Below are 15510 nucleotides of genomic sequence, written 5' to 3' on the forward strand. Positions count from 1 at the left end.
GTTTGTCTAAAAAGCACCCCCCCCTTAAAAAAAAAAAAAAAAAAAAAAAAAAAAAAAAAAAAGCCTCTCCAAAAAAAAAGGCCAGATAGTAAATATTTTAGGTTGTATGGGGCATACATTTCCTTGTAAGTACTCAACTCCGCCATTGTAGGGTGAAGCGGTCATAGGCAATGTGTAAATGAATGAGTGTGGATGTGTTCCACTAAAACTTTATTTACACAAACAGGCTGCTGCCATATATGACTCTCTGTTCCTCTTCAGCATAAGGGGAATAATCATAGACATGATCATGATGAAAGAAAGTGGTTCTGTGGGCCAGACTGTGGTTAAGGCAGTCGGATCTCACATGGTTGACTGCCTGGTTCAAGTCTCAGACCTGGGAGATTGAGAAACAAGCATGCACAAAATCCCAAGAAGAGAGCGAGAGAGAGAAGGCAGTGTGGTGTGATCATTCCCGGTTCTCTCTCTCTCTGGCAAACGCATGTGCCCTCTAGCATAAAAAAAAGAAAGTGGTACTGTATTGACCTGGGTGTACAGGAAAAGGCTCAGGAAGAAGACACTGTTTTATTTCATTATTTGTTTTTCATAGATTTTTGCCTTAGGGCATGTGCACTTGCCCGGGAGACAAAGAGAGACAGAGACAGTGAGTGGGAAAGTGAGGAAACACTCCCCTCGTGTGGGGGGAAGGCCATACTGCAATCCCTTCTTCTCCATCCTCTTCCCGGGATCTTGGGCACACATGCACATGTACCTGGCATGATTTTGAAGCCACTGGATCCAGGACTTGAACTGCGGTCAGTCATGTGGGAGATACGCAATCTGCTATGCAATCTGCTGGTCCCAGGAGACATTATTGATGTAAGAGTCATTTTTCTTGGGGCCAGCAGATGGCTTAGCAGTTATATCACTGGACTCCCACATGGCTGACCATGGTATGAGTCCTGGACCCAGTGCCTTGAAACTCATGCTGGGCACATGTGCATACATGCCCAAGATCCCAGGAAGAGAATAGAGAAGGGATTGCAGCATGGCCATCTCCTGGTAGGCAGGGGAGAATCTCACTTTCCCTCTCATTGTCTCTCTCTCTCTCTTCTTGGTGAACACATGTGCCCTACGGCAAAAACCTCTACTAAGTAAATAAAAATTTTGAGGAGAGTCATTTCCCCAAAGGCAGACTAGCCAGGTTGCGCACTGTGCAGCCCGGACTTTGCTCCCTGGGCTGGGTCCACAGCCAGACTCCCAGCCAGAGCAGAAGCATAACTGCCGAGGGGCCTAGACTCATGAATATTAAGGACTTCTGAGAGATGGGGATGATTGGTCCCTCCTTTCGGACTGAAAATAACTGCCTGACATCAGGGTAATTACATGGCGTGGGTTTCCGCGCAGCAAGGCGAGCACCCCAGTAATTACTGTGCGCACACCCTGCTTCTGGCAGCCCATGCTTATTTCTGCCTTGAAGAGAGTCTCCTGGGCAGAAAGCCTAGTCCACCACCCACCCCATGGGATTCGAGCCCTGGCCTCATGTAAGCAGACCCTCTCCGAACCCTTCCTGGACTGGGACACAGTGGCTGCTTATACTCTTCCCAAAGGCCATCTGCCAGGCTCCGGGCTCCCACTAGCCCTTGGACAGGCCTCAGTGATCAGTGACTTTGCCATAGTCTCCTTACACAGCCCTTGGGCTGTACCCACAGCTTCGTGGGAGGGACTTGTGGACAGAGCTGCTCACTACAGGCATTAGTCTTCCCGGGTCAGCACTCGAGGGAGGTCGGTTTTGCTCAGAGATGGAGAGCCTGCATCTTTGGACTGAGCTGGGGGCTCCAATTAGGTCAGGGTCCTGAAAGAGTTCTTGAAGACTTAGCACATGCAATCCTTAGGGACAGAGTGGTCAGGACCAGGCCACAGTCCTGCCCTCCTGGGGCTTAGTGCCTAGTGAACAGACAGGCAGACAGAAGCCTGCAAGTACTCCCACTGTCTATGGAATTGTGGTTGTGAGAAGGCTAAGCAGGTGTGTGCGTGTCTGCATGTGCATGTGTGTATTAGAGATGGATGGAGAGATGGACGACTGAGCCTTCCAGGCCGTGAGCACAGGCTAGCACGAGCTCAGAGGTCAGAGGAAGTGTGGTGACTCTATAGCCGACAGGAGACTGTTATGGAAGGCATAGAGTTTAAGAAATGAACTGGAGGGAACCAGCAGTTAGCGTAATGGCTATGTCGCTGGACTCCCATGTAGTCGACCGTGGTTCGCATCCCAGACCCGGTGGCTTAAAACTCACGCCGGGTGCATGTGCATGCGTGCCCAAGATCCTGAGAGGAGAATGGAGGAGAAGGGATTGCGGCGTGACCATCCCCCCTGGGGGGGGTGATTTCTCGCTTTCTGTCTCTGTCTGTCTGTCTGTCTGGCGAGTGCATACGCCCTATAGCGAAAACCTCTCAAAAAAAAAACAAAAAAAACAAAAAGATAAAAAGAAATGAACCGGAGAGGTAGGCAGGTAGGGTCGCTCTGTGCGGCTGAGCAAGGGGTGCACCAGGCAGCACCAGGGGCGCCAGTCTCATAACCACAGTGCACGAGGCACCTCCTGGAGTTGTGCAAAGTGGGCTGCCTGTCGTCAGCGCTCCCATCGTGCAAAGCCCTGTTTGCCACAGGAAGAGTTTCGAACTTTCTCCCCAGTGGCGAGTCACTGAAGGGTATTAGTAGTTCATGGTGGGACTGATTCTCCTTTAAAATGGCCCAGAGCAGTGCTGTTCAATAGAACCTTCTAAGAGGATGGAAATGTTCCGTTACTGCACTTTTCAATGTGGTAGGCACGTGTGGCCAGAGTGACTGAGAAGTTGCATTTTTTTGTGTTGTTTGTAAAAGAATAGTTACTTAATTTCATTTGTCATTATTATTTTTTTAGTTTGACAGAGACAAAGAAAGAGAAAGGGAAAGTGAGAAAGCAAGTCATCAGGTCTGGGACTCGAACCGGGGTCAGCCATGTGGGAGTCCAGCATCCCTATCCACTAGGCCACCTGCTGGCTCCTAGAAACTGCATTTTTGAATGGCTGTTAATTTAAATGTGAATAACTACAATAGCCAGCTGTAGCCGGTGGATGGCACAGCTCCAGCAGATTTGACCCGTACTGGACAGAGTCCGGTCACACCTAACTTACCTCGATAGCATTGGGCAGGTCTGCTGGAGAGGTCACATCTTGCCGAATGGCAGCTCAATCTCTCCTTAACCTGGGTCCTCTGTTCACTCTGAGACTCTGGTCTGGGAGCTGAGAGGATGGAGTTGAGGGGTTCTCCCCTCCCCACTGCTCCTGAGATCTCATGGATAACCCCTCTTTGCCCATCAGCATCTTGAGACCTGGCACTCCTGGGGTTGCTGACTGGCTATTTCATCCTGAAGGACAGATGACTTTCTCCTTGACTGTCAATGGTTTGCTTTGAGTTCATTCCCCCATAGCAGAGGCAAATCAGTGAGGAAATCAACCGCCCCTCTGCATGGCCCATAGTGGAGAGATAGCGTCCACAGCGGTATCAGGGGAGGTAGATTTTGGCTTGTGCTTCTGAGGGAGCCAGACTAGGTGAGGGAGGCTCAAAGGGGCCTGGGCCACTTGCTTCTCCTATTGACAGGGCCTGGGTCTCCACCATGGCTTCATCATGATTCAAGGGTCTCACACACAGGTCAGCTGGTGTGTCCACATTTATCTACTTGCCCAGCAAACAGCCACCACTTGGCCACTCCTCTGGCCTAGAGGATCACTTGCCCATTAGCTGCATGGTCTATCCTTCAGGAGCAGGATTTGGGGAAGGGGCCTGTTTAGGCCAGGCAAGCAGGCTCAGAGCCATTTCTCTGGTGACCAGAGGGAAACCATGGACACCAGTGCACTCTTTCTGGTGGCCCATGAAAGCCTCACTCCCGGGGAGAGTCAGAGCCATAGGCTGGCCAGAGATGGGCCTTCTGAGGCAGGGGTCGCAGTTGTGGTGGCTGGGCAAAAGCCCTCAGGGCTGGGGTCTGGCTCTTCTTTCTCTTTGTACTTGGGTTTGAGGTGAGAACTAGGGCCTTAATGGGGGAGAGAAAAGAGAAGGAAAGAGGGTCACAATGGTAAGGGGAGGGGTTACCCAAAACCAGTGGAATGCTGGGCTATCATTGAAGTTCACCGGTCTCCCTCACCCCCAGCTCTGTACTCACCCATGCATACGCTCTCACACGGCTAGGGCTGGGGAATGGTTATAGTCACTGCAGTCCCCTCCCCGAGGCTCAGCAGGGACAGAGCAGGAGCCTTTGATACTCCTAGGTGGGTCATCACCTGGCACAGGGGTCTCAGTGTTAATAAAAATAAGTGCATCTGTGTGACCAGAGTTCATTTCAGACTGCGCATCAGCCATGCGTGTAGCCCCTGACATGGCTCACCGCAGTGATTCCATTTTACAGATGAGAAAAATGAGGCGTTTTTTTTAGAGATTTTTTGCTATAGGGCGGGTGCGTTTGCCAGAGAGACAGAGAGAGATAGAGAGACAGAAAGCAAGAAATCTCTTCCCCTAGGGAGAATGGCCACACCGCAATCCCTTCTCCATTCTCCTCTTGGGATTTTGGGCATGCACACACACACACACACACACACACACACACACACACCCGGCATGAGTTTCAAGTCACCAGGTCCAGGACTCGAATTGTGGTTGACCGTGTGGAAGTCCGGTGATGTAACCATTATGCCATCTGCTGGTCCCCCAGGACATGTTTTGATAAAGGTTGCAAAAGCCAGTAAGAATGAGGTCCAGTTTTGAACCCAGGCTATGGGACTCCAGAGTAAAAGCTTTCAGTGAAGCTAGCATGGAAAGTACGTGCTTGCAGTGCTAGGCTGCTTCCTCTGGACTGCGAAGGTGGATTGCTTAGCTACGTAAGCAACGAGCTCCGTAGTCATCAGTTCTTCCTGTTTTCTGCGATACGGCAGGCAATGCCTGCCTCTTGGGAATCACTGATGGAAGACCTATGTTCTGTGCCTCAGTTTCCTCGTCCGTAAAGTGGGGCAGGTGTTAAAGTTGACATCGTAGGGCCGTTATCAGGAGTGCCAGGACCTGGGCAGAGTGGGGCTTCCCTGGGCCCCCACATGCCTGCACATGCCGTGTGCGATGGGATGCTCACCCTTGTCCCTTCCTATTGCAGTACGCTACTTCCTGAAGAATAAGGTCAGCCCTGATTTGTGCAACGAGGATGGACTCACAGCCCTGCACCAGGTAAGGCCAGCTTGCTGGGGTTCCCCAGTTCCCTGCTGCTTCCTGGAGCGGTGCCCCTTTCCTCTGCACTTTCTTGCCTGGAACCCTAAGGGAAGAGAGATGGAGGGGGAATGGCAGCTGGCCCACTTGAAAGTTTCTTGTCTACTTTGGAGACACAAAGCGTCTGTTAGACACACCCACACGCGCACGTGCACGTGCACGGGCAGGCTTGGAAGACAGCAAGTCTTTGTTCATTGCATCCTCACTGCCCAGTGAAGCAAGTTCATCTGGAGCCTGACTGTCTCTGAAGCACACTCACATGCACCAGGACGTCCCCTCGCCCTGGCGACAAAGGCCATTGATGGGGTGATGTGACCTGCCTGAGGTCACACGATTGTAACTGGCCATGAGCTTTGTGCTGTGAGAACACGTATCCTTTTCCTGCCTGCGGTGGGCTACTCTGGCTGTCACCTGTAAAGTGGACGTGCATAGCTCCTCCCCTGTCCCCAGTATCCGTGTCTCCGCCATGATTCTCTCTGCCTTGATTCTCCATGCAGTAGCCACAGGGATGCTCAAGCCAAAAATCCACTCATGGTACTAAAGCTCTCTGGTGGCTTCCCCTACGCGAGGAACCTTGGCCACACCACACAAGGCCCTGCCCTGCCTTCGCTGCCCTGGCTCTCCGGGCTCCACCACCAGCTTTCCGTTCCTGGGACATGCGTGCTCCTGCACACTGTACTTCTGTGGTGCTCGGCGCGCGTACACCTTTTGGCTCCAGTTCATGCGGGCAGCTGTGGGCCATGCTGCAACCACATGTCCTTTTTCTGAGCACCCCTGTCCTTTGTAATTTGTCATCGTAGCCATTAGAGTGGTCATCTCTACTGGCCTCTCCTCCCACCCAGACTCCGAACTGCATGGAGGCACTGCTGGCCCTCTTGCTTGCTGGTGTGTCCCCATCTTTCTCCATGCTGGCAGATAGTAGGTGCCCGGATGTGCTGAATTCATGAGGTGCACACACACCAAGGCCTCCCTGTGCCCTGGCCCAAGTTTCTGAGCAGATGGACTTGAGTGTACCCTGGATGGTGGGAGGCCAGGTGGCTGGAACCCTGGCTGGACAGGGTCCCTTCAGGGAAGGGATGGACAGACTGGCTGTGTACTTCCCATGAACCTCAGCGGTGCAGCTCCTTCCCTGGATCTTCTCGGCATCCCCTCCTGCCCCACAGGGCTGTTGTTATCATTGTTACTGTCCTGACCGCTCCTGATGCAGCAGAGGAGACTGGGGCACATTAGGACGGGTGTCACAGACCTGGCAAAGGGGTGTGGCTTTTCTTCTTTTGGCAACAGGGAGCCTTCAGAGGTTCAGAAACTGGGAGCCTAACTGACTAATGAGGAAGCCCTTTCTGGTTGAGGGTGTGGGCAGGGGATCAACAGGAATGCAGGGAGAGGTGACAAAGCTTCAGCCTAGGCAGTGGAGATAGCGGTTTAGGAGATGGACTTCACAGCTGGCAGTAGATCCCAGGGAAGTGAAGAGGCGGAGGACTCTCAGGTGCCATTCCCCACCCTGATGAACGCAGAGGAGGAGGCTGCCCACTTCACCACTACCTCCCCCCGGGACGTGCAGCCGTGGACACAGCCCAGCCCCCAGCCCTGCCCTGGCTCAGGCCAGGTCTCCCAGGTGCAAGCCGACGCCACCTGCAGCATCCCCGTAAAAGACTGAAATTGAGAGCCAGCAGGTGGCATGGAGGTGCTGGATTCCCACATGGCCAACCCTGGTTGAAGTCCTGGACTCAGTGGCTTGAAAATCACACTGGGTATGTGTACGTGCATGCCCAAAATCCCAAGAGGAGAATGGAGAAGGGATTGATTGCATGGCCACCTCTCCTCACTCACTCCTGGGGGTGATTTCTCACTTTGCCTCTCTTACTGTTTCTCGCCATCTCTCTCTGGAGAGTGCACACACCCTAAAAAAAAAAAAAAAAAAAAAGACTAAAATTTCGACTGAAATTCTGGGTGCACCTTTCCTGCCTCTTTGACCTGATGCTTCCATGTAACCCCTCGTTTCCTTCAGTCTCTTGGAGAGGATGTTTGCCACTCCTGTCCCCTGACCCAGGGCCTCTCCAGACCCATTTCTTACTGACAGCCTCTAAGAGGGTTCTCAAGGCCTCCGCTTTTTAGAAATCGCGCCTTTGGCGCCCTCTGCTGGCCCCACGGTGCTGTTGTATTGTTGTCCGGAGTCACACCTGAGGAGTCTGGAGAGATGCCTTCTGACCCAGCCACCTCAGAAAGGCTGGCGCACAGAGACCCTCAGTCTCAGGCAGTATCTGAGTAAGCAGCTGCTCCTTCCCCACGGGTCTGTGGCTGAACCCTGGCTCTCTGGAGATGGGGGGAAGGATGCGTGCCACCCATCCTGCAGGCACCCACGCTCACACCCACCGGGGCCATCAGGTCACTCCTCACCCCTACAGTCACTCTGTAGGCCAGCCACCATCCTCTCTTAACTGGGCCATTGCCACCGAGCTCTTCACTCAGGCGTGCATCGCACTGAGGACCAAGCCAGGGCCTGGGGGCTGGGTGCGACACAGGACCTGCTCTGCCCTCTGCTGTCCCTTTTGGAAGTCACCATCCTGCAGCTTCCTTCTCTGTCCTCACCATTTCCTCCTCATGGCCCTGGCTTGGGATCCCTTTGTCCCCTTAGGGCCCTTCATTCCCTCCCTATTCCTGGAGTCTCTGGGCTCCAATGTCTCTGTGTTCTCTCTGGGGGCTGCAGCCTCCTGACACTCCCCCTTCCCTCTCCAGGCTGACCCACATGTGGACATTGCCCTGGAAAGGGAAGAGCCCAAACGTGGCTGTCCCCTCCCAGGGCCTATGTCAGGAACCCCAGAACCCTCCCTGGGGCTGGGAATTTGGAAGGCGTCTTGTTACTTGAGGCTTCTGCAAGATCTGAGTTCCTGGGTTGTGAGAAGTCGTAAGTCAGAGATCTTAAACTACATTCTAGGGCCACACCTGGAGACCTCTGCTGGGAAGGGCACACCCCTCACCTCCAGCCCTGCATCAGTCCAAGTCCTGCTTGGAGTTTCTGGATATCTAAGTTAGAGTTCTCCATACAATGTTTGGGGAAAACCTTCTGGAGTTTAAAAAAGTTAAAACTTTCAACATGTCCCATTATGGGGCTGACAGGTGGTGTGGTAGTTAAGTTGCTAGACCTCCACATGACCAACCATGGTTCAGGTCCCAGACATGGTGGCTCGAAAATCATGCCAGGTGCGTGTGTGTGCATGCCTGAAGTTCTGAGAAGAGAATGGAAAAGAAGGAATTTTGGCATGGCTATCCCCCCTGGGAGGTAATTTCACACTCTCTCTCACTGTCTCTCTGTTTCTCTCTGGCAAACATACACACCCTATGACAAAAACCTTTAAAGAAATGTTGTCACATTGTACCAACAGTTGAAAAGCCCTTTATAGCTGACAAAGTGGTTTTCACTCATATATATATATATAATTTCATTTATTTATTTATTTTGTCTATAGAGTGTGTGTGCTTGCCAGAGACAGAGAGAAAGAAACCACCTGCAAGGGGAATGGCCACATGCAATCCCTTCTCCTCCGTTCTCCTCTTGGGATTTTTGGGCACACACACATACACGCACAGCATGAGTTTCAAGCCAACAGGTCTGGGACTAGAACAGTGATCAGCCATATGGGAGTCCAGTACCTTAATCACTTGCACCTCCTGCTGGCCCCCCTTAATATACATACACACACACACTTACATACACACACATACATACACACACATATATATATGTGTGTGTGTATAAACACACGTATTTTTTTTAATTATTTTTATCTAACTGTGCTTATTATCATCATTATTTATTTATTTTAATTTGAGAGACAGACACATACATACACACACATATATATGTGTGTGTGTGTATAAACACACATATTTTTTAAATTATTTTTATCTAACTGTGCTTATTATCATCATTATTTATTTATTTTAATTTGAGAGACAGAAAGGAAAAATAAGGGAAAGTGAGAAAGCAAGCTACCAGGTCCGGGACTCAAACCACGGTCAGCCATGTGGAAGTCCAGCACCCTCAACCACCAGGCCACCTGCCAGCCTCACTTAATATATTTTTTATCTTCTATATTTTAACTTTATTTTTACTCACAAGGAAACTGAAGCTCAGAGGTTAAGTGGCTTACCAAGGTTATGGGCGATAATTCTTGTGTGTAAGTAATGGAGCCGAATTTGAACTCAGGCAGTCTGGCTCCAAGCACTAACCTTCTCATGGCTTCTTGTGGGGACATGGCACGTCCCACCAGGGCCCGGGGCCCTGCCTGGAGCTGACTTTGTCCGTGTGTCCCTCCCAGTGCTGCATCGACAACTTTGAGGAGATTGTCAAGCTGCTCCTTTCCCACGGTGCGAACGTCAACGCCAAGGACAACGAGCTGTGGACACCCCTGCATGCTGCAGCCACCTGCGGCCACATCAACCTGGTGAAGATCCTCGTTCAGTAGTACGTGCCCCGCCCCACCAAAGTCTCCTCTCTCCTCTGTTTTTTCCCCAGTTCACTCGTTTGCTCATTCCCTCTCCCCGTCCTTCCCTTCTCCTCCCTTCCTTTAACCTCTTTCTTTCATCTCCCTCTTTCCTTTTTCTCTGCTTTGTCACTCTTTCTCTGTCTTACTTGGCACTTATCATTTTCTTTCTCCCCGCATCCTTTCTCCATTTCTGTCTCTGTTTCTACTGCTTTCCTCCTCTTCTTTCAGATTATCCTTTTCTCTGTCTAAATATCTTTACCTTTTTCACTCAATCTCTGTCTCTCTTTTACTCTTGATCTCTCTCTGTCTTTTCCACTCTGTCTCTCTTCACTCTGTCTCTCCCTCTTCATTTTCTGCCTCCCCCATTTTAAAAAATGTGGTGAAATACATATAAAATTTATCATCAGGTGGTGTGGTGGGTTAAGGTGCTGGACTTTGACGTAGCTGACTATGGTTCGAGTCCTGGACCTGGTGGCTTGCTTTCTCACTTTCCCTTTCTCTCTCTCTGGTCAAGTTAAAGAGCAATAATAATAATAATAATTAATAAATAAAATTAATATATTTTTAAATTTCCATCTTAGCCATTTTTAAGTGTGCAGTTGAGTAGTATCAAGTACCTTCATATTGCTGTGTGGTCATCACTACCATTCATTTCCAGCATCTGTGTCCATTAAAAACTAACTCCCTATTCCCCTCCCCACCCCAGCTCATGGCAACCACCATTCTACTTTCTATCTCCATGCATTTGACTACTCTAGGTACTTCATGTAAGTGGAATCATACAGGATTTTTTCTTTTTGAAACTGGTGCATTTCACTTAGCATAATGTTTTCAAGGTTCATCCATGTTGTAGCACATGCCAGAATTTCCTTACTTTTTTTTTTGGACAGGGTCTCTCAATATCTTGAACCTCCTGTATCAGCCTCCCAAGTAGCTGGGACTGCAGGTGCATGCACCCATGTGGCCCCGTCCTGTGAGTAGCAGCATCACCCCACACTGGGCCAGAATGTCCTTCTTTTTTCAGCCTTAATAACATGCCATTGTATGTGTAGACCACATTTTGCTTACCCATTAATCCATTGATGGACATTTGGGTTGGGTCCATGTTTTAGCTACTGTGAATAATGCTGCTATGAATATGGGTGTACAAACATCTCTTTGAGACCCTGCTTTTAATTCTTTTGGGTATATGTCCAGAAGTGGAGTCACTGGGTCATGTGGTAATTCTATTTTTAATTTTTAAGGAAACTTTGTTCTGTTTTTCATAGTGACTATAACGTTTTATATTCCAGATTTTTAAAAAGAGAAATTTATTCATTATTAGTAGTATTATTACTTAATTTGTTATAGGGCATGTGGACTCACCAGAGAGAGTTATAGGGAGAGAGAGCGAGGGGAAGCAAGACAGCAAGCAGCAGGTCCAGGACTTCAACTGCAGTCGCCATGAGGGAGTCCGGTTCCCTAACCACGATACTGCCTGCCAGCCCTGTGTGTTGATTTTGTATCCTGCTGCTTTGCTTAAGTCATTCATTAGTTCTGACAGGTTTTGTTTTTTATTTTAATTTTTGTGTTTTCTACATCTGAGATCATATCATCGGTGAATAGAGATCATTTTACTTTTTCCTTTCCAGTCTGGGTAGCTTTTATTTCATCTTCTTGCCTAATTGCACTGGCTAGAACTTTTAGTACCATGTTGAATAGAAGTGGCAAAGCAGGTATTTTTGTCTTGTTCACAATCTTAGAAAAAGAAAAGCTTTAGTTTTTCCCCCATCGAGTCTCATGGTTTCTATGGGTTTTTCATAAGTGACTTTTGTTATGTCGAGGAAGTTTCCTTCTGCTTCTAATTTGTGGAGGTTTGTTTTATTTATTTATTTATTTATTTGTTTATTTATTTATTTATTTAATCATGAAAGAGATTTGAATTTTGTCAAATGCTTTTTCTGCTTCACTTAAAATACTCATGTGCCTTTTCTCCCTTAATTTCTGTTATTGTGGTATATTATACTGACTTATTTTTTTAAAAAAAAAAAAAGGAATTATTTATTTAACTTTATTCATTCATTTATTTTAAATTTGACCAGTGAGAACCAGAGAAAGAGAAGGTGAGAAAGCAAGCCACCATGTCCAGGATTTGAACCATGGTCAGCCATGTGGGAGCATCCAGCGCCTTAACCACCACACCACCTGCTGGTCCCATACTGACTGATTTTTTAATGTTGAACCACCCTTGCATCTCAGGAATAACTCTTACTCGGCCCATTTAATATGAATTTGGTTTTCTGGTATTTGTTGAGGGTTTTGCATCGTTGATCATAAGGGATATTGGTCTATAACTTTCTTGTGTTATTGTCTGGCTTTGGTATCAGGACAGACAGACAGAAAGTGAGAAATCACGTGTCAGAAATCATCTGTCTCTCTGTCTCTCAGAAGCTATGCCGCAATCCCTTCTCCTCCATTCTCCTCTTGGGATCTTGGACACACACGCACACATGCCTGGCATGAGTTTAAGCCACTGGGTCTGGGACTCAAACCACGGTTCACTACATGGGAGTCTAGCGACATAGCCATTACGCCAACTGCTGGTCCCATGAGTCTATATTTCTCTCCTCTATGTGTTGATGCCATTTGTGTTTCTCATGTTATTTATAAACAAACAAACAAGCAAAAACCAACAAAAGAAAGTGTACTTCCTTGTCCCTGCTCCCAAATCCTATCCACATGTCCTTTTGGATAGACCTTGCTTTATGTGGGAGAAATGAAGAGGTCATTCAATAATGTCTTTCCCAGAAATAAGGCTGTTTCTTTTTTTCTTTTTTTAAAAAAGTTTATTTATTTATTTTGAGAGAGAGGGAGGAGAGGAGAGACAGGCAGCTTCGCCAGGGTCTTTTTGTCTTGCTCCACCCTCTCAGTCAGCCTGCATCACAGGCATGCCATGCTCAGGGAGGTCTTGCCCTAAAACCCACAGCCTTTCCCATGTGGGTCAAGATACGTTACCCTTGTGCCACCACCTGGCCCTAAGACCGTTTCCCTATACTGTTCCATGGGCCTTTTCCTACTTTGAAATTATGTCTAGTCTTCTTGGATTCTATAAACACACATTAATTTCAAGTATTTTCCAGTTGGCTCCTGCTGATAATTTGTGTGAGCCAGAGCTGGGCGAGTCTCTGTGCTGGGCACTGGGCACTGGGCACACAAGCATGCTGAAGTCCTGGGGAGCCAGGCAGGAAATCAGGTGCTTTCAGTCCCAGAGCTGAGATAGAGCAAGACCAGTGGGCTGAGTCCCTGGAGGTCAAGCAGAGCATCCGAGTGCAGGGAATCAGAAAGAGAGGCCGAGAGCGAGTGAGCTTTGGTGCAGGTCTTGGCAGAGCATCGAGAGCCCATTGGGTGGCTCTCAAGAGGGTGATGGAGATGACAGTACTGTTGCCCCTTGCTCAAGAGCATGCAGTGTCTCCAGAAGGTCAGGCCAAAGGACTGGATGGTAGCTCATGTCTACACCTCTGATGAGAGCCTGGGCATGGCTAAGTCTGTTGGGAGCACAAGGTGGCCATGACCTGACTAGTGACAGTGTCCAGAGGACACAGGGAGTGGTCCCAATCTGGTGGAGGGGATCGTGCTGCTCTCTCTCCCAGAATCACCTGGGGCATGGGTTTAAAGCACATATTCCTGAGTCCCATCCCCAGGAACTCTGTTAGGAGGGCTAGAGTAAAGCCATTTCATTTCAGTGGTCCCAGGTGGTTCTGCTGCAGGACATCCCAGAGCCAGGCTCGGGGACTACTGGCTCAAAGGGCAGTTATGCCAAGAAGATAACAGAGGATGTCTCTGCGTTCAGGCAGCTTGAAACAGAATGTGGACAGTGAAAAGAGCTGACATGGGAGAGACCCACATTTGAGTCCTAAGCCGAATGTATCCAAGCTACTTGTGATCTTGGACAGTGTCGGTGCCTATCTGAGTCTTTGCTTCCCCTGAAATGGGGCCGTCAGTACCAACCCGAGAGGACTGTTAGGAGGAGGATTACATAAGATGATGTGTGTAAAGGCTGAGTTCAGGCTTGGTTCCAGGCCGGTGCCTGGCGAGTACTGCTGCTGCTTCTGATGCTGCTGCTGCTGCTACTCTGTTGATATTATGTTTGTGATTGTCACCAGGAAGGACTTTGGCATCTGTCCCTAAGTACCTGCCTGCTAGTTCAGCAGATTAGGAAACTGAGGGAGAGTTCGCTCTTCTGGGAGAGCTCTCCTGGAACTTTGGTCCTTTCCCACCATGGGCCCCTGGATCCTCAAGCTGCTGTGCTCCAGGGCAGAGTGGTGGGTGGAGCCAGGCGTCACCATGCCGGCGTACACCCTGGTGGGGTTGTAAGCTCTGGGGCTGCAGTGGGACTGTAGGTGAGAGGCCAGAGGGCACAGGCAGCCAGACCAACCCTAGCTACACCTTCCTGGCCCTCATCCTGGCCCTTTCTCTGCAGCGGGGCTGACTTGCTTGCTGTCAACTCTGATGGGAACATGCCATACGACCTCTGCGAGGATGAGCCCACCCTGGATGTCATCGAGACCTGCATGGCTTACCAGGGTAAGGGAGGGCAGCGTAGGGCGAAGTGGACCTGGCATGGTGTTGGGGGAGGGTCCCTTAACTAATGCAGGTGAATAAATTAGCTACCTACGTACTCGCCTGCTTGGCACTCAGTAAAAGGGATGGGTCCCCAGTATTATCGTTATCTGTGTGGTCAACAAGATGCAGACACAAAAGAACCCTGGAAAACGTGCAGCGCAGAAAGGAGGGATTGTTCTCATCTGTGACTCCCACACACGCGGCAGCCTCAGCTGGCCTCGTCTCCTCTTCGTTAGCTATGACAATTCAGTTCAATAAACATTCGCCATAAAGCCATATTCCCATTTGGAAAAATAATAAAAAATCAAGAACATTTGTGGTGCCTGCTCTGCGCCAGGCACCACGCTGGCTGCCAGGGGCCCAGATAAACAAGATGTGGGCTGTTCTCAGCTCACAAATGAGCTTCAGAGAGGAAGCAGATGTAGCAGCGAGAAACCTGCCTACCCGGCACCCCAGTGCATGCCTCTGAAGCCCCTCCTCGGAAACACGTCTCAATCTAGACCCTCAGCTGCAGCGGAGGTCCCTCCCACTTCACCCTTGGCTTTCTCCCCAGATGTCTGTGCCAACTGCTGATTTGGCCTCCTTGCTCCCTGGCACCCAGGTTTTTCCTCTTCAGCTTCTGCAGAGGCTCTGAACAATTTTTGGACCAACCTGATGAATCGGTGGATCCTTTCTCAGACTAATCTTTTTAAATGTGGTTAGAAAAATCATAGGATTATAAAGGAAGCTGATTATATTAAGACATAGCTACCAAAATATTTTTTAATGTGTCAGGTAGGAATTTTATTAATTCATTAGATAATACAATAACATGACAGGAAAATACCGACAATTTCCTTTGGTGCCAAGTCACAAGCACTGCTAATGCTGTTGTGGGTTTTGCTTACATTCTAATGGTAGGAAATGTTCAATTCAAACTTCATTTTAAGGTAAAAAGAAAAACGATTAATTTTTTTTTTTCCTTTTAAGTTTGTAGACCTTTCCTGATTTCTATCTGAGAGGGCTTGACCTAACCTTTTTTTTTTTTTGCCATAGGACACAGGCTCTCCCAGGGAGAGACAGAGAAAGGGAAAGTTAGAAAGTGAGAAATTACTCCATGGGGAAATGGCCATGCTGCAATCCTTTCTCCTCCATTCTCCTCTTGGGATTTTGGGCACA

The 15510-nt window shown here is 49.1% G+C and overlaps 1 protein-coding gene across 3 annotated transcripts in view; it reads left to right on the forward strand.

The window, feature by feature from the left end:
- Window positions 1–15510, forward strand: part of PPP1R16B (protein phosphatase 1 regulatory subunit 16B) — a 123137-nt gene that overhangs the window by 92908 nt on the left and 14719 nt on the right. For all 3 annotated transcript variants that reach the window (XM_006144135.3, XM_006144136.3, XM_014586155.2), the window contains 3 exons: window positions 5154–5224; window positions 9583–9728; window positions 14210–14313. In XM_006144135.3, coding sequence (XP_006144197.1) covers window positions 5154–5224; window positions 9583–9728; window positions 14210–14313 — 321 coding nt within the window. The remainder of the gene's footprint in view (window positions 1–5153; window positions 5225–9582; window positions 9729–14209; window positions 14314–15510) is intronic.

Source organism: Tupaia chinensis, unplaced genomic scaffold, assembly GCF_000334495.1.
Source record: "Tupaia chinensis unplaced genomic scaffold, TupChi_1.0 Scaffold000115_1, whole genome shotgun sequence".
Taxonomy (NCBI): Eukaryota; Metazoa; Chordata; class Mammalia; order Scandentia; family Tupaiidae; genus Tupaia; species Tupaia belangeri.